The sequence below is a fragment of the Podarcis muralis genome, chromosome 6 (genome assembly GCF_964188315.1).
Source record: "Podarcis muralis chromosome 6, rPodMur119.hap1.1, whole genome shotgun sequence".
NCBI lineage: Eukaryota > Metazoa > Chordata > Lepidosauria > Squamata > Lacertidae > Podarcis > Podarcis muralis.
The window spans coordinates 54,515,915-54,535,865 of NC_135660.1; the positions used below are offsets into that span (position 1 = coordinate 54,515,915).

Sequence of the window (19,951 nt, forward strand, 5' to 3'; positions counted from 1 at the left end):
TGACCTTTTTCAAATACTAAAGACCAGGAGTCCCCAACCCGCGGCCCATGGGCTGGAAGCGGCCCACCGAGGCCGTTTAACCAGCCTCCGAGCCCAGACGCCACTTCTGTGCAGGTGTGATTTTGGGCATCTGCAGAAGCGATTTCCGGCATCACGCTGCGCTAGCCCAGCCCATGGAGGATCTCCCTGGGAGTGATCTGGCCCATGCCCAGTAAGCCTTGCCGACCCCTGAACTAGACTGTATAGACTGTCACAACAACCTGTTTAAAAGTACACCCCCCCAAAAGCCCTAGTCAGTGCCCTCAAAACGTGGCAGTGACAAAATTCCCTAAAGCCAGCACACTGTGGGTCATGTAGTCTTTTCCATTTTAATTCATTTCTTGTTCCAGAGAAATTTTCTTTCAGTTCCAAGGTGACCTGCAATTATTGGCTTTCTTTGTGCAATACATAAAGAAAATGCAAGTGGAGAGTAACACTTGCAGCCCTACTACATAAGTATTCACATGGAAGCCCTACTTTCAGCTTGCCCAAGGTTCTTGAGAGCCAGTGTGGTGTAGTGGTAAAGAGCGGTAGTCTCGTAATCTGGGTAACCGGGTTCGCGTCTCCGCTCTTCCACATGCAGCTGCTGGGTGACCTTGGGCCAGTCACATTTCTTTGAAGTCTCTCAGCCCCACTCACCTCACAGAGTGTTTGTTGTGGGGGAGGAAGGGAAAGGAGATTGTTAGCCGCTTTGAGACTCCTGAAGGGGAGTGAAAGGCGGGATATCAAATCCAAACTCTTCTTCTTCTTCTTCTTCTTCTTAATGTCGTGGTCTGTACTAGTTTGCACCTTGAGACTTTAAACTTCTGCAACTTGCTCATTCCATCCTGTCATCTGGTCTTCGGCATATAATCTTTCTGCCTGCAGCTAAGTGGCCTCCAGCTTTACCGGTAAATTAATTTGCCTTAGAGATGCCTTCCCCCACAAAACTTGATTTAAGCCTATATGTCTATGCAGTTCTTTGTGTGATCCCCACCCCATCCCACTGGAATTTACATGGGGGGGCCACATTCTGCACATTCTGCACTACATACAGTATCGCATAGCAAGAGGTACAAGCAGTTACACCATTGGTGCAGACAATCTTGCATTTTTCTGATTCCATTGTGTCTTCTCATTTTTTGTTCCTTATATTTTTGTGTGAATTTATATCATTGCACACATCCACCTAGAAGTGTAACTAATTTTGCCTGTCAGAATCTAGTTACTTTGTGATCATGGTAAATCCACTAGTTTAGGCTTCCTTTCAAGGTTACACTCCCCTTTCCACGTTTTCAGCACACTGATTTTATTTATTGAAAGGTACATAGGTGAAATTGCAACATGTTAATAAAAACTCCCAAACTTTCAGTTTTGAGGGGAAATCGCCTGTGTACGAAAGCTTGTAAACATTATTTGGATTTGTTGAGACTAAAAGTTGAAAAGAGAAAAGATTTGTTAGTACTGACAAATGCCTACAGCTATAGTAGTAGCAATGCCAAACTGTGGTGGTCTTGTTTCTAATGAGTATAGCAGCACCTTTACATTTATTAACCATAAGCTAAACACAAGCAGTGTTTGTAAATTACATTATTTGCCTTTTCAGTTACATGTGAACTGGTAAGTTGACTGTTAAGATTAGTTTAGTAGCATACATTTTAACTTGTAACAAACTTAGCCAATAGATATTTGAAACCTTATTTTTCACAAATATGTACATTGTGGGAGAAACTAAATTGGAATGTTTGTATTGGCATACTTTGTTGTAGTTTTAGATTTCCTGGTTCTGGTACAGTTTTCACACTGCATGTTCATTTTATTCTGTTTTGATATTGCCAATTTTAGATACTGAATTTGAAAGGAAGCAGCACTCTTACTGGGATTCTTTTAAAATTTAACTGCTTAAGATAGTTCAGTGCAGGAAAATATTGTGGTTGCTAAATTGTTAGGGTCTCTTATTTATCAGTACCTTTTTTATAAAGTGGATGAAAATTGTTAAATTATTTTAGAACCTGTGGTGTTTTCTGTAAATGTCACACTTATTAATAAATTGACTTCAGTACTGAAATACAACAATCCTATCAGACTACTATATTTAGTGCACTTCAAAAGAAAAAGGTTAATGGTGAGTGAAACTGTTTGCATACTATCTGTTGTTCTTCCTTGTTTAATTCACAGAAAACTAAGTGACAAGTTTTTTAAAAAATAAAGAAAAGCTGACCTGTGAAAACTTCATTCTGTGTAGTATAATAATCCTTTGGTTCCCATCATTTTTAAAAATAGTGGTCTCACATCTCATACAGATATGGTGTGAAGAGTTATTGCAAAAGCCTTTTTTGTAATTGTCAGATGCTTGTAGAATTTAAGGTGGTATCCAACTACCGTAAACACTTCCACTAGCACAATGGAATTGTTCCTAGTATGACCCCCAGATCTGTTATGGGCATGCAGGGGTCACACAGAGGAGTAGGAAACCTCTATTGTGCAGCTGAAACTCCTTGTGCTGGCAGAACTGTTTAGTTTGGGGATCATCTCGGGTCCAAATGACCTCTCACATGCATACCTTTAGTTATATTGGTTTGCTTCAGCAGTTAAGCCAGGCATAGGCAAACTCGGCCCTCCAGATGTTTTGGGACTACAACTCCCATGATCACTAGCTAACAGGACCAGTGGTCAGGGATGATGGGAATTGTAGTTCCAAAACATCTGGAGGGCCGAGTTTGCTTATGCCTGAGTTAAGCTTTACAGCCCGGTAACAGTTTAGGTTGACCTATTTATTTTAGCATAATAGCAATGTTATAAACAGCTGCTTATGCATCATTTCCCCCTCTGATAGTGAACCTAAGTGAGAAGTACTTGGCTGCTTTGGAAGCGAATGGGGGCTACTCAAAAAATGACAATGACTGCTCCGTACACGGAGGACACCCTAGCCATGTACAAGTACCGGTACTTCAGCTGGTGAATGAAGAGTGTTGTTTCGAAACAACAAAACTGCCTAATGGGAATCTCTTGCATTTACAGAACTGAATGGCCATTGAGCCTAGGAAGGTAGGCAGAAGGGCTCCTAAAGCAGGAGATGAATATTCTTTTCTGTAGTGGACTGCATTCCTTCAGGGTTGATTGCTGAGAGTTGCATGATGGCAGGTAACAGTGCCAAAACCACCAGTGGGTGGGGTCCTCTCTCCCTCAAATCAATATTATTTTAATTATATTCTCTTGCTGTGTGTTGACAGCAAAGAAGAACAAAGGCATTTGTTCTTGTTTGTTTCTTAGGGGGAAATGATTGCTTTTCCTTCTCTCAGAAATTTGTGACTCCCTTGAAAACTAGTAGTTACGGCAATACATAGTGTGGCCTCACAGCCAGTGCCATGTATCAAACATAACCTTTTACAGTAAGCCTGCAACTTAATTTAAACTTGTGTGTCTTCAGCTTTACATACTTGCCCCCCCTTTTTTTTACAAATTAGAAAGGGAGCACATGGTGGGGCAGGGCAGGGGGTGGATAGGAAGTCTTTGCCAACCCAATGTGTGCCTAATGTGTTTTGACTACATGCCACTTTGGCTTTAGGTGTGAGCCCTGTAACATAACCCTATTGAGGGCTTACTGTACTGCATAAATGCTTTTCAAAACTGAAGCAAGGCAAATATATATGGATTATTCCATTTCTATACCGCATCATATATTTAAAATGTCTCTTAAGCAGTGTACAAAAAAGAAAGTAACAATAGACAAAATACTAAAAAATACAGTTACATATAAAAATGTCACATTAATACAAAGTTGTTAATATATATAAAAAAGTATCTTGTAGTGACATGTTGACATAACTGAACCCCAACACGTTGTATGGTGCTGAAGAGAAGCAACAAAAAACAATTGTGATTTACTGTACGGGATTTTACATTTCAAAACTACTAACAAATTGCTTTATTTAGCCATTTAACAGTACCAGTTAAATAAGATATTGGAAAGACATACAGTTTTAACTTTTAATTTGTACAATACTAATTTGTACAATACAATACTCTTAAAAAAAAAATTAGAGTCCTACAGTATTTTACAGAGACTCTAAAACTCTAAAGCTCAGTTTCACAGGATCTGCCTTGACTATGAATGCCAGACATAAGATTTGAAACCAGTCGTACCATTTTGTTAATGCTCACCGGTCCATCTTTTTCTTAATCATTTTCTTGTGCTTTTTCTGACCCCTTTTCACCTCTACAATATACTTTTTATCGTGAAGCAAATGTGACTGCACAATAGATTTATATAACATTATATCAGCAGTTTTATTATTCATTCCGTTTTTAATGATTGCCTTTTTCAGTCATCAAGCTAACCACTACGATCCCAAAGTCAGTTCCCAAATGCTCAGCTCCCATGATTGTATATGTGAAATTAAAGATTTTTTGCACCAACATGCATAAAATTCCATTTACCATCTTAAACCTTCAGTTTAAAGAATTCCCTTTGGAAATCTTCGCAATCTTCGTTTTATCCACAATTTAGTATCATCAGCAAACCTGGCCACCTCATGGCTCACCCCTAATTTATAGGGTTGACCTAAAATTCCTGACACCTGTTGAGCGCTTTTTTTTAAAGGAAACCACCAAAGTAGTGATTTTAAGCTTATGCAGCTGTTTCCGCTACTTTTTCCACAGCATTGCCATACATCCGGGTTTCCCCTGACATTTACAGGTACGCAGATTTGGCAAAATTCCCCCTTGGTGCCATTTCTATCCGGACATGTCAGGGATTTTCCTGACGTATGGCAAGCCTATCACTTAGGAGCAACTTGAAACCCCCAGTCCCCAATCCCATCCTTGGGAGACTCCGGCTTTCCCCATCTCTCCATTCACAGAACTGTCCATTTATTGCTACTCCCCGCTTCCTGCTGATTAACCAATTTCTGTTCCGCCCGAGGACCTCTCCTCTTATTCCCCGACTGCCGAGCGGAGCTCACTCACACCTTCCCACACGCCTTATGCACACGCAAACTCTTTGAATGGAAATGCCCATTAACTTTGGGGAGGGGGGCGGCGGCCTCCTCACATTATTGTGTTGGCGAAGAGTGTTTCCACTCGGGAGTCTTGGCTGAGGTTGACAGAAAGCGCGGGTTGCGCGTAGCTCCGCCCCGCCGGCATTAAGCGCTCGCAGCTCAGCGAGCTTAGAATAACTTTCCCGGCCCAGGCTCGCCGCCGCCGCCGCCGCCTCCGGCTTGGTGGAAATGGGCTTTGGCGGGTGCCAGCTTTACGGCTTGCCGCGGCTCCCTGCCCCACTTGGCGCGGCGGCGGCGGCGCGTTGCCTTTCCTGCCCCGGCGGTTGTGTAACCCCGCCACGTCCCCTCCCAGGCGGCGGCGGCGCGGCCAACCGACGGGCCGCTCTCCACGCGCACGGCATCTTCTCTGCCTTCCCTCCCCAGGCGGCGCTCCGTTTAAAAGCGGCTCTCCCCGCCGCCGTTTCCATCTGCGTGCCTCGGCGAGCCAGGCGGCCAAGCGCTCTGCTGCAAACCCCTCCGCCTCGCGCGCCTTTCTCGCGCTCGCCTTTCTCCACCCGCTTCCCGCCTTTTCTGAGCGAGAAAGCGCGCCAAAGCGATGAGGGGAGCCCTGTGGCCTCTGGCGCTGAGCTTCTTCTGCCTGCTGCCGCCGCCCGGCTGCCGGGCTCAGCTGTACGGGCGGCGCTTCGAGGAGCGGCCTTGCCCCGAGCGCTGCGAGCGCGCGCGCTGCCCGGAGCTGCCGCCCGAGTGCGCGGGCAGCGGCGAGTCTCTGGACCCGTGCGGCTGCTGCCCGGTTTGCGCCGCGCAGGAAGGCGAGCCGTGCGGGGGCCCTCCGGCCGGGGAGCCGTCGTGCGCCGAGGGGCTGCTGTGCGTGGTGTCGCCCGGCGGGCCCGGCGTGGCGGCCTCGGCCACCGTGCGCCGGCGGGCCAAGGGCGGCCGCTGCGTGTGCGCCAGCAGCGAGCCCGTGTGCGGCAACGACGGAAGGAGCTACGGCAACGTGTGCCAGCTGCGGGCGGCCAGCCGCCTCTCCGAGGGCCAGCGCCAGCCGGCCGTCATCGCCATCCAGCGGGGCGCCTGCGGGCAGGGTAAGCCTCCAGCGGGGGGAAAGGGCTCGGAGTGGGGATGGCGCAGGAGGAGGGCGCGCAGGAGCTGGCGTCCCACGCTGGGCGCATTTGTTTTTCTGGGCGCTTTGCATATGGTCAGGAGCTCTTACAAAACAGAACCCGACGGCTTCCCAAGGATCAGGTCTTGTACTGAAATGGGAAAACAGGGCCAATTTAGATCTATTAATAAGGCAATCAAATGAAGGTTGGAGCCAACTCCTAGCGGCCCTTCGGCCCCCCAATAAAATATTTGAGAGGTCTCCCCCCAAGTTTAGTATTGCCATTCAAATGGTGGGTGCAGGAAGAATGGACAAACTTTAACGATTACTTAGCTAAATTTGTTAAGTTAAACTAATTGGAAATAGCTTGCAGGCAATAGATTGGCTTAGGAATTTATATAAGTTAAGTGATGTACAATTTCGAACTGAAAAGATATAAGGATGTTAATGGACTAAGTTAAGTTTATAAAAATTATGATTTGGAAAGCCGTTATAAGGATATGCATGGAAATTCCACCAAGGGGAAGCGAGGAAGTCACTTAACAATGTCAATAAGTGTAATTTTGATAGGGATATGATTTATGTTTGTTTGTTTGTGTGTTTTGTTTGTGTATACTTTTGTGAAACTTAATAAAACAAATTGGAAAAAAAACACAAAAACAAATGGTGGCTGCGCATCGTGTTATGTGATCGATTATGTGGGGCGGGGCTTACCAGCCCCCACCCCAATATTTTATTCAAGTTGGCATCCCTGCAGAAACGTATGAACATAAAATAAAGAAAGAAGAAAATACCGAAGAGCACCAGCAGGCTTTCCCCCTTGCATTAGCTTTGCTTCTTTAAAAATCAATCAAGCCATCAAAACCTCAGTTGGTTTCCTGCTTAGTGATGAGGGTGTCTGGGGGGGGGGGGCGCTTCTTGGGCTACAGTTCTCCAGCGTCAGCATCCACCTGTTTTGTGTCCTATTTCTGGCCTCTAATGGTGGTAGCACAATAGAGAGAGCTCTAAAGTAGAACCATGGGGATTACTGATATGCAGATGGCTAAGAAACCAAATTCCCTGGTCAACACCTTGGAGAGTTCACATTATTCTCTCCCTCTTCTCCCCGCCCATGTGAACAATAGTTGTGAGCCATCGGTGGAGAGGAGAAAGTGTGCTCGGAGAGATGTTTGCGTATGGGTCGATATGGTCTGATTTAGGAGACGGAGAGGTAGTTTGTGCTTGTGGGAAGAGGACGGGGTAGGACTGGGTAGAAAGATCATGAACTGGAAACAGAGGCAGGGGAAACATCTGGGCTTGATGCTGAACAAAGAGAAGTGAGTGAGATGAACCTGGAGAAGCCCATTTTTGGGTAGGTACACTGAGAAGTGATCTGATGGGGATGGAGGGTTTATTTTTGTTCATTGTTTTGCTGGATTTTAGAGTGAGGGTGGGGAGTGCGAAAGAAGCCAGTGTTGCTCTATATTGCTGTTGCTTTTTTTTAAAAAAGTAAATGATCAGTAATATAGATTTGATTCTTCTCGTTTAAAAAAATGTACACTAGCTACCTATAAGCATATCCTCTAATTCTATTTTACAGTGGCCTGCTATGAAATGTACTAAATATAATGTTATGAAGCAGTTGAGCAAGACAGCATAGGGTGGGTCAGACTGTTTGTGATGGTGTTACATCCATTGATCATAGTCCCTTGAATATTTAGAGCACAATCCTATAGATTCAGATGTCAGCCTGTTGCAGCCTTCATCGTGGATAATGTCTCCATATCTCAAGGAGCTAGTTTTCTGTGGCTTACACTTGAAATCTGTCTTTTGTTGAGGGTCATTAAGGGCCAAATTACATAGCAGGTGAGTGCTTGCTTAACTCTTTCTACTTTGGCCATTTCCCTGCCTTAGCCTCCCCTCACCAGCTGCTTTTCCGTTTGCAGGGCAAAATATACAAATACTTGTATGTTTCTTCTGTGGCCAGAAAACCATGCAATTGTGAATGGAAAAGCAGCCAAGAAGAAAGGGTTAATCAGTCTCCTTTCCTCCATTCAAATTTCCAGAATCTTCCAGTTACTTTTCATAAATATCTATATTCATATTAAGAGACAGTTATGCATTTGCTGTGTAACATTTGGCTTGGCTTGACTCTAGCTAAATATTTTCATTTGAAAGAATATTATTGAAAATCAACAAGAATTATGCCTTGACTAATCTGCTACCTGCTGTCTGCTTAAGGCTGCACTCCCACACATATTTACCTGGGAATGAGTCCCACTGAATACACTATGCTTCTCAATCAACATAGGGGCTGTCTGTAAGGTTGCAGTCCTAGCACAATTGGGAGTAAAGACCAGACTAGATGTGTGATAAATTTGTGGGCAAAAATGGGTCTGCCATTGTTTCGTTGTAGAGTGGTGTTGTTGAGGTGGGGTGATTTAAAATGATCAAGTATGAGGGGAGAACTCAATCCTTCCCCCTGCTCACTATCTAAAATGGTGGTTTTTTAAGCTGTTTTTCTCCTAGCAATAGAGGTTGGTTCATTAGGGCAAATGGCCCTCACCTGCTTGCCTTCTTATTTACAGTCAGTCAGGGTGTGGTTCAGCCTGCCTCAGGGTCTGGCTTCCTGCCTTCTGCCCCATCAGTCCCAAGGATTACTAACCAATTACTAACCACCACCGTCTCCCAGTGAGGCTCCATGAAGTGGATAAAATCCCTTTAAAAAGTGGCTTGGGGTGTAAATGGAGGGAATACAAAGATTCATCTCTGTCAGCCCTCCACCTGTACTTTAAATCCTCTCCACCCAAACTGGTTTAAAGGGAATTAGCAGGACCTGAGTTAAGTCCTACCACCACCCTGCCCATCTGCATCCTAAGTTCTGTACAGCTCAATTTGTAGGTAAATTGGCCTTGAGGAATCTGGCTACATGCATGCTATACATTGATAGCTAGTAACTGTGGATCATCTGGTAATACATGCAGTGAAAAGTTCATTGGGCTGGCGACAGAAGTTTTAAATCTGGGATTCTAGAACTAAGCTATGTGGTCTGGAATGCACATAGACAACTTGAGTATCTTTGAAGTACCTCCATTTATAAGAATGTGACAGAAAGGTTATATAAACATCTGGCAGACATGGGGATAGAAGGTACGGGAGCAAACACTTCATTCAAAAAAGAAAGGCCTGAAACCACATTTTATTGAAGTAGAATAAATAGCTGCTTTGATGTTGGGATATATCTGTTCTTTACACATTAAGCTTTAAGGAATCTATTTTCTTTCTAGAGTCCCCTTTCCCCAGTATATACAGAAACACACTTCAAGCAGCTGTTGAAGAAAATCAAAAGTGGTTGCTAGAACCTTTAACCATCCATCCATTTCTACATTGCAGTTTTACATGTTTACATACTGCTTTTTAAGTCCTTAGACTATTTTACACATTTCGTATATGAAAATAATATGGGAACTTACTTTATATGAAACCATCCGCCACAACAAATGTAGCTGGAAGGCTTAGTCTAAACTTCTGTGAAGAGCTTTATGACTAGGTGCCCTTGAGTCAAGTGACATCATGGAAAATATAATTAGATGTGCAAAGTAAGCAGCAACAGTGGAACGAATGGTTGCTGAATGGTTGCCACAAGCCTATGGACCACTTCTTGGCAATACTAAAACCCATCTCATCAGAAGCTGCACATTATTTGTTAGTTTGATATGGTGCATTTTGTTCGAGGGTAGACAAAATAAAGTTCATGATGTCATTTTAATTAAAGTGTATAGAGTAATCAAGCTGATCAGTGCTGAGAACCAGCAGGGAGATCCAGCATGTTTTTTTGGTCAGGGGAGATTTGAGCCCAAATCCTGCTCAGCTAAACTTATGATTGAGCAGAGGTGCATATGATTCCACTTTCATGCAAGTTACTGTTATGTAGCCTAATCCGTTTCACAAGGCTGTTGCATGCAGAAGGTTGTAGGTTCAAGCCCTGGCTTCCCCAAACCCTGGAGAGCTGCTGCCAGCCAGTGTAGACAGTACTGGGCTTGAAGGATCCAAGGGTCTGGCATAGTATAAGTCAGCTTCCTGTTGTTGCAAAACTGTATTCTGTGTAGGAACAAAGAAGTCTTCACTGCAGTACTGTTTAAGAGATTAGGGTTCAGGATAAGGTTGTGTGATAACATAACTCTTTCATGCTCAGCTGGTATATAAACTTACATGTGAGTATAGTAGCCCTTTGAGTATGGTGGGACTTCCTTAGAATCATAGATTTGTAGAGTTGGAAGGGACCATGTGAGTTATCTAGTCCAGCCCCCTGCCATGTAGAATTTTTTTGCCCAAGGTGGGGCTCAAAACTAAGACCCTGAGTCTCATGCTTAACCGACAGAGCTATGCTCTACTGACTGAGCTATGCTATGTAAGCATCAATAGAACTGAGCTATCCATGACCTAAAGAGCCTTCCAGCATTTTGACGGATGAGACTGGCCTGACCTTGTGTTATAAATTGCTGTTGAAGGCTATATGCCAGCTAGAACATGGTTTGGCTTTCCAAAAGATTAGTCATGTATTATTGATTCAAATGATTGTGGTCCTGAGGTTGTCTAATTAAAAAAGAAAAGAAAAAAGTTGCAGAATGGATGCAGCTGCAACTTTTAAAATAGTTTGCCTTCACCTCTTCAGTCCATGGTTAAAACAATTTATTTTATAACTAAATATAAAATAAACTCCTGTGATGCTGCTCTTCAGGAAAAAGCAAAACAAAATATTTTTTGTACAACTTTTAACTGTTCAGGAAGTTTTCTTTTGCGTCCTTATTAAAAATGGCAGTGCCCATTTGTATCTTGTTTAAAATTGGTATTGTAACCAATTGGGAAAAATTTGAATTCTGTTCATTGTAATTAGCAGTGTGATCTCAAAGTCTATCTTTAAAAAATGTTCGCTTTAAGCATCACAGCAGTACAGCTGTCTTATCCCCACCAAGTTTAAACATTCCTAGTTGCTGAAGGAAAGCTTGCAGAGCATTCCTAATTACTGATCTATGCTGCTGCAGGGGGTTTGGGTATGGTGGATATTTACTTTCTGCCCAGCTCTACTTGGTCCTGCCAGCAGAAGGTGACAGGCATAAGGCCCTGAAATGAGGCAGAGCGGACAAAGGGTTTGCTGGCCTGGGTCCTAACCTGGACAAGCAGACACAGGGATGTGATTTGGGTCTCTGTGCTTCACTAAACTGTAGCCAGCACACCAGACATTCAGGGCAAGTAGCAGATCCTCAGTTACAAAGGGGGTTGTGCCACGCCATTCAACCACACAACTTCCAGGCTGGGAGTTAGTACGTATTGCCCTTAAAACTTGCTTTTCTATCCCAGAAAGCTATGAGTGGAAGATGTAAAATCAAAATGGAAAAAAGTTCATTACTTCCATTCAGTACAAACCCATGCTTGTTAAGTGTGTGCCTATGACTCACACATATCAGTACTTGAAAAACATATATTGCTTTCAACAACAATAGAGAAAGCAATGTACAGTCAATACATTAGCAAACACAAGAATCTAATAAAACAGCAGCAATCATAGTAGCCAGCGGAAAAACCACTAACCTCGAATTCCTCAGTAGTCTTATAAAAAAGTACATGAACCAGAAACTTAAATGGATGCTCTGAAGCCTACTAATACATGTATATCTTCACAAACTCTCCAGAACCCTACAAGGATTTATAAAAGGATAATGATTCAAATGTCTGCTAAACAGGACTCCCTTGTGGAAGCTTCAACTTGTCCTCCTGAGAAGATATGAACAGATTTTAACAAAGATACAAACTTAGATCATTCAGTCCCTCTAAGGATCCATCCCCTTACAGATGAAAGGATTTCTATCTCTCATGCACATCAAACTATACACATGGGTTTATCTGTCCCTTTGATCATTTAGCCTGGCCTTTTCTGAACAGTAGAGGCTCAGAGAAGTTTTTCTTCTTCCATTTCCTCTGTAGTCCCTTGAAAATCTGCTCCTGTGGGTTGGGGGATACTTGGGAGTGGAGGTGGGGAATGCCCTCTCATGTGAACAGAGGAGCAACTTGGGATCTGAGCCCAAAAACTTACTCCGTTGACTTCTGCTAATAGTGCAAATTTCAGACATTTTCAGAATTCTTCAGACACTGGCTGATTTTTTCCCCTTTCAGCACCTCTGACATCATTTAATTGACAAAGTTGGACAGAGCAGTATTTAAATGTTGCCACCTGTCTAGTTTTTGACCTGATTACCCAGTTCCTAGGCTTCTCGTCTGGTTTTCAGACATCTCTTTGTCCCCCCCCTACTTTCCCCCTCTTTACTGTAATGTGTATGCTATGAATATGAGCTACTTAGGAGGTTTTTTTGGAGAAGCAGTGTATGCCTGCATTTCCTCCGGCTGGGGCTTTGTCTGGATGTCAGTCGGAACAAAAGAGAGGGACTGGAAAAGCAGGTCTCACCCCTGATGCAGCAAAAGCAACTTTTGGGTACTGGGTTTGATCTTTTTTATAGCAACTTATAAAGGATGCTTGAATGGCCTCAATAAACAATCCATTGTATAATTCTGGGTATTTTATTTCATATCACTTTCTCGGGGAGTACACTGTTTCCCTTCTTACAAAATGAGGTTCTTAATTAAAATAAGTTTCGATGTAATTCCCAGGATTAACATTGTTTGCTCCTTTTTCAAAAGCATAGCAATGAGTTGCAGTGCACAGTTCTTTCCTCCCTCTGTTCCCTCCTTTTTTGCAAGTGCTTAATTGGACCAAGAGATTGAAGTGCTCCTTTGCCCCCACCAAATCACTGCTTCATAGGCAGGGATATGAATGTTGTGTGCTCTGCTATTGCTCCTCAAGTGCTTTTGCCTTTCTGGAATGTATCCTTGCACTGTGACAATGGCTCTTGCTTGCCTTAATGGAGGGTTGTGCGTTCTTAGAAACCCAACGCTCTGGCATTGCTGGCATGTAGCCTCCTGTCAGATCCATTGCCTCACCCACCTTTGCCTCTTGTCTGACCCACTGGCATGTAACCTCATCCTCCAGCCTGGAGAAGATCCACCATCATCACCCTATTTGTTCTGCTGACTGATGAAGCTCCAGCTGAATGGCCCAGCCACCTGTTTTGTGGGGAGAAATGTGTTCCTCAAAAGGTTGGGGGGGGGGATGTTGCGTTCTTTGCACGGCTGGTCTGCTTGCCCATGCTTAATAATCAGCCTGTCTGAAAATACTATGGATACTTGAAAAAACAAATGTTAATAAGACACAAGACTACTAAAAAGACATTAAAACTCCATATTCAGATTTGTTGTAGCTGCAAAACACTTGCCTGAAAATAGGTCATCTTTTTCTAAATGCAGCTTGAGATATGGCAAGGCTCCAGTGGAAGAATGCTAAGAATTGCTATAGACATACCCTTGTTGTATGAACTTGGTCTGCTGATGGAATAATCAAGACAGCATTTTCCTGGAGATTGCAAATGAGGGAGGAGGTATGCTAGATATGTTGGATCTAATACAAGCAAAATTTTGTATGATAGAACCAGTGCCTTGACTTTTGCTCAGGCGAGTTCAGAAAAAGCTACTGAAGTTTCAGAGCATTTCTCGGTTGAGAGGCAAACTCCATGAACTACACAAGCTGCAGCCCTGAACCTGCCATGCTGGGGGAATGTTTGCTATAATGAAGTTTTACTAATGCAAAAGATAACTATTTGCAAATACAGTGCTAAAGTAAAACATAATTGCTCCTTATGTACAATAGATGCCCCAATCTAGTCATAGTAGCCTGCCTGTAGAAACAGGTTCTATATGCGGACCTGCTTTAGAAGAGGTTCAGGAGGCCACTGGACAAGGAACGTGTGTTTTTGTTCAGCATCCTGCAATGGACTGGTGGTCCATTGGTCAACTTTTTTTTTTTTTATGCCCAATTGCTCCATCAAAAATGTTTGCAAGTTGTAAGATACAAAGATTCCACGTGTTAATGTCACATCTCCCTTTCTTGGTTTTGTAACTACACATAAACATATTTATATATAACACATTATGCCTAAGGCTCTAACTACACATGCCATTTATTTTATAATTGCTCTTGAATGCACGTTCCTCTGCTCAAACAACAACAACAACATTGCTACAATGGAACCCACTCTTCTGAGGGCTGCTGAATCATAAATGTAGAGAAGAAAACATTAAATAAAGAAACAGTAGCCGCCACTCCCCCACCATCTTTTGCACCTAATGAAGTCTTACCTCAAGTTCAAACCTTGAAGTCCTTGCAGTTGGTTTGTTCCGCAGTTTGTGATCTCATCTCTTCTAGCACACGCCTGTACTTTAGTCCAATTAAGCTCTAATTAACAGGAGAATCTCTGCTTCTTAATGTTGGCATTGGAGGGTTTTCGGCAAGTGAAGTGCTTTCACATTCAGTGCCCCCCTAACCCCCCCTGCATTCCATGCCGGAGCGAGAGCCAGGTACTGAGACAAACTGAGTGAAGCCGTTCTCCCCATCCTTGGAGGGAATGTGCAAGAATGATTGTTACCCAGAATCATCCTTGTTTTTCCTTCGCCAATGAGCTCCCGCTGTCATGGGAGCTGCCCCCATTAAGGCAGAGCGGAACCGGAAGCCACAAAGTAAAGTATCTCGTGTACGTGCACCATAGCTGCAGAGTGCTTGCTGCTAGATCGTGCCAATTTTATTATGAGGTTGACTTTCCCAGTCCTTGGACTACTGCCTGGGGAATAGAGTGAACTTCTGAGACCACAGTAGTTGGCCATTCTTGGTCTAGATGATTAATTGTAGTATGAAGTTCTCTGTCTCTCAATGTAGCCCTTAGGCTGAACTCCCCCCCCCCCCCCAAAGTTCTGGCATGCCAAAGAAAAGCAAAAAAAACCCAAAAAAAACCAAAGCAAAACAATGATGAACTCTTTCAGCACATGCTAACTTGCTCATGTATATGTGTGCAGCATCCCATTGAAAAAAGTGAAGCAAGTAACTCTGGCCTTGCTACTTTCTACCCATGCACAAATCAGATGAAGATGCATTCATATTGATTTCTAAATTTAGAGCAAGCCTTGGGAGTGAGTGGACAACTATTAATTCAGGTGCAAACTTTTAAAACGTTGTTTTGATTGAAAACTTGATTATCCTTTCTGTTACACAAACGTTGCTGAATTATTACCAAAGGCTTATTATGCCAGATTTAGGAGAAACACATGGCTGGAAGTAGACTTTCAATGTGCTTTCTGAATTCCAGGAATAAGATGTTGTAAATGGGATCTTGGATTTCAAACATGTACCCAGATAAATTTGTAGCTAGTTGTGAAACAAACATAAAATGATTAAACTCCTAGGCACTCATTTTAGTTTGCTTTGAAATTTGACTAAGATTTACAGAGCTTCGGCGCTGTGTAGGAGCTGTCTTTTCCATCTGTCTGTTAGTATTTTAGGTTTTTTATTTTGGTCTTGTAGGCTATTTTGTATTTATTTATTGAGACATTTCATGGAGACAGCTGGCTCTTTGTGCCTACAGCAATGATCTCTGGTGTACTGAATATTAACACTCATCAGACATTCTCTTTCATTAGAACATCCTCCTAAATGGAATAGCTGCATCCTGTTTTCCAAAAGCTAAATGTCAAAAATTTACATAAAGCCCAAATGTGGGTGCACATTTTTGTTATCTCATTGAGTCCCATTTTCCCTTGACCATTTTATTTCCCTTCAGCATGGTTTCCTGGCCATCAAAGTAGAAGTAATTATGAAAGCCCCATGTTTTATCTATTATGTTATTAATTTAATTGGCAAAATGAGTAAGAATTTACCTTTCAAATCAAAGCAGGTAAATATAGATAGAAAGTAGGTCATGGATAAAGAGTTGGTCACATTGGCTTGGTTCAGACCAACCACCAGACCACAGTTTAGTGCTATATGAATGTGCCTCAAACTCCCACATCCCCTCAACTCACATGCTGTGATTGCTTTCCTTACCACTTGTTTACAAACCATAGTTTGCCATTACATGTGAACCAAGCAAACCATGGTTTGGCAACATACAGGAGAGAGTTGGATTCACAGTGCACAAGGAGAAGAGTATCTATGTGAGGGTGAGGCTGGTTCATGTGCTGCAGAGCTACTGTTTGGTGTTAAATCTGAACTGAACTAGCATCCTCTTAAAATCCTGATGGTTCAGTTTTATTAACAAAACATAATTTATATTTTAAGACATATTTATCTTGGCTAAGGGACGCGGGTGGCACTGTGGGTTAAACCACAGAGCCTAGGGCTTGCCGATCAGAAGGTTGGTGGTTCAAATTCCCGCGACGGAGTGAGCTCCCGTTGCTCGGTCCCTGCTCCTGCCAACCTAGCAGTTCGAAAGCACGTCAAAGTACAAGTAGATAAATAGGTACCGGTCTGGCAGGAAGGTAAACAGCGTTTCCGTGTGTTGCTCTGGTTCGCCAGAAGCAGCTTAGTCATGCTGGCCACATGACCTGGAAGCTGTACACCGGCTCCCTTGGCAAGATGAGCGCCGCAACCCCAGAGTCATCCGCGACTGGACCTAATGGTCAGGGGTCCTTTTACCTAATGTGAGTTGCTCATGCAGGCAACCCAAGGGAGTCCTCATTACAGGCTTTGAAATAGGTTGAGCCAGTGCTGATGGTCCACAGCCTGACTGGTGAGGGTGTGGAACAGGATGCAGAACTGTGCACTTCATCACTCCACCCTCTTAAGTGAGAATCCCCAGTTACGCAGTTTAAGGGTTAAGTTGCCACATTAACAAAGGCTAATGCTAATCGGGATTTGCTCTTAGTTAAGCTTTCTTTTAACTGAGGTTTGACGCAAGTTCAGAATCCTACTTAAGAGAAAAAACCTAGGAAGTGTTAACTGTGGCTAACATTAATGGCAACAAATAACTCTTAAGGATGCATAATGCCAGTGGGTAGAATTAGTGGTATAAAGGGGAATCCTGTGGTTGGTGTATGATCCCTTAAACACCATTAAAGATGGAGCGAATTATGTCTGAAGGAGCTTATATTACTTTTCAAGTTTCCTCACTTTTCACCTAAGTTACTCTGTTTGAGACAGGGTCTCTGAAGAGCCCAGTTCTGTCTGTTTCATTATCCCCACTGCATATCTTGCCTTCTTAGAAATCATTTTCAGCATTGTTCCATATATTGTATCTGAGGCTCCTGAGCAGAACCTTTGTAAGGCAGACCCTTTAATGCTGGAGTTCATTTGCTATAGAAATGCCCAGATCCCCATTTTTCATCAGCTACTGAGTATCTGTCATTCCTGGGTTATTTTAGTCATTTGGCACTGTTCTCCTTGGTTTATTTCCCTTCCTGTCTCGTCAGAAAGCTTTCTTCCTCATTGATTTTGAAGATCAATAAATGCTTCTCAAATATTTCCACTGATGTAACTTCCAGACAGCTTTGATGGAGCAAATGCAAAATGCAGTAAATAATGTTAGGAAGCCCACTGGTAATATTTGGTAATTTTAAAGGTAGCTTCTTTTGCAGCTTGCCAAGTTTTAATTAAACTTCATGCCAGCCATCTTTGATGGAATATTATAACCATTGCAAAAGTAGGGTTGAGAAATTGTGGTTAAATAATATTCACCATGACTATTGCAGCTGAGAATAGAACCGTTAAGTCACGAGTTGTCAACACCTACTTTAAGCAGTACACTCACTTTTCTTTACCAAGAAATGTTTTGTTTTCCTGCTTTTCTTGCCGATGTTTTGTAGCAGCTGCTACCACTATAGTTGTGAAGATGTTCGGCTGATTCATACACCGCTGACTGTGGTTTACAATTTAGCAGGGAAAAGACTTCCTGTTTAGAGCCAAGCTATTCCTGCATGAAGGAACAAACATGACTGCATTCTTTATTTTTTATTTAAAAAAATAATTAAAAGGGACTAGCCTAGCCAGGAACTGGACTAAGAACTGTGAATCCCAGGTTCAGATCTTAACTCAGAGCTGTTTCATCCATTACAATTTCCAACATGGAATTGTAGTGTAGGAAAAAAGTATGTACATTTTCACATTTGAAGTGCAATGAGTTTTTCTGCTGAGACACACCAGATGGGCAGGCAACACTGAAAATAAACTTTAGCCACACTTAAAATAGCTTTATGCTGTCATATTTTTCCTCCTTCCATCCCATCCCTATTTTGTTTTGTGCCATGCATTTAAAAGCAGGGTCTATCTTGTTTTTATTATTATTATTGATCTGCAAACTGCTCAGGGGAGTCTCTTTTGGCTGAGAAGTAGAGCAAAAATGCTACAAACAAACCACTCACATTGAATGAATTTATCCTATGTAGAGGTCAAAGAAGTGCCCATTCATTAGTTATCCAGAGCTTTTGTTATCCTATAGCAGATGTTAAGCAAGACATTAGAAATAAAGGCTGTGTCCATGGAAACAGACACAAATACTATTTTCTGTAGTGGTTGTTCAGGACTAAGCAGCTTTATTATTTACAAATAATGAAGAGTGCATCCTCTTGTGTTTTACAATGTTACATAAGGTTTTCTATTAATGACAATGTGCCTGTTAATCTGGTTTCAATTCACATGTCCTGGTAGATAAAGCAGAGCCAGGGAGAAGCACTGCACATTTGGGATTGTAACTAAAATTATTAAATGGTTTATTGATATACAATAGAAAACAGAAAAAGAAATATTTGAATTGACCATATAAGAACATAAATGGACATCCATCAAAGCTCTGCAAGATGGATGGCCTATCTGTGATCCTCCAGATATTGAATTGCATCTCCCATCAGACCCAGCTAGCAATGCCATGGTCAGTGATGTAGTGCAACAACACCTGGAGCCATAGCCTAGCACCCTAGCATCCCTGCTGTATAGTGTAAAGAAAGCAGTACAATATCACTAGAATCATCATCATCAAGGCTATGTAGTGTGAATAATAGCATAACCATAGGAGATTTCACAAACCAACTATAAATTGCATAAGAATAAGTAGCAAAGCTACCAGTAAAGAAATCTGAATAAGAATAAAACGAGGACCTATTTGTCTCTCCAGCCCATTTCAGTTTAAAGCACTGCTTTATCACTGCTCCCTGAAGAGCAGTGGTCCTTGTGTTGTAGCAAGTTTCTCTACACATGGAAAAGTAAGCTGTTTGAGGCTCTCCAAGTGTAACTTTAAAAACTCCAAATTAAACAGCTTGACTAACAGTGCTGCTGCTTTCAGTCTTTGGAGAAATGGATCAAGATTCCATGGGCCTATTAACATGTTTTAACTAACACACACGCTTCTAAGGGAGGCAAAAAGATCCTGAGAGATATGAAGGGGGTTCATTGGCTTTTGGCACAGCACAAACGCTGCTGATTGGAAGGGGATTGGTTGATGCACACTGCTATCTAAAAGCACTACTTAGGAAAAGGTTGGGGTGAATACATGTGTCTTCTGCAAGATCTATTACAGAGAACATTCCTTTTATTATGCACAGAGAATTCAAACTATTACTTCCATAGATTTATTGCTTAAATATAATTTTTATGGATTGGTAACACTGTTCAACAGCTTCTGTACATACATTATTTGAAACATGGATGATTCTGTCCAATCAGCTTTCCCTATAGTTCTCTCTAATGCTGGTGAAACATCCTATGTTGCATTTAAATAATTCTCCTGTTTTCCCAAACACTATAATTACTTCTTCTTTTCAGATACCTTACCCAAACTGTGAACTTGCATCTGAAATGTAACCGTTATGAAGTGTAATATAAGGACTAAAAGAGAAAAGGAGTGCCAATGTTAGCTTTTCCTTTCTGGGGATGGGGGGGGGGGGGCGGAATCCCTGGCATTGCTTTCATACTGAAGTCATACATAAC

At 42.5% G+C, this 19,951-nt stretch overlaps 1 protein-coding gene across 1 annotated transcript in view; it reads left to right on the forward strand.

Annotated features, from left to right (window-relative positions):
* Positions 1 to 5,481: 5,481 nt before the first annotated feature.
* Positions 5,482 to 19,951, forward strand: part of HTRA1 (HtrA serine peptidase 1) — a 41,236-nt gene continuing 26,766 nt past the window's right edge. Inside the window, exon 1 of the mRNA XM_028730038.2 lies at positions 5,482 to 6,100. Coding sequence (XP_028585871.1) covers positions 5,614 to 6,100 — 487 coding nt within the window. The 5' untranslated portion in view covers positions 5,482 to 5,613. The remainder of the gene's footprint in view (positions 6,101 to 19,951) is intronic.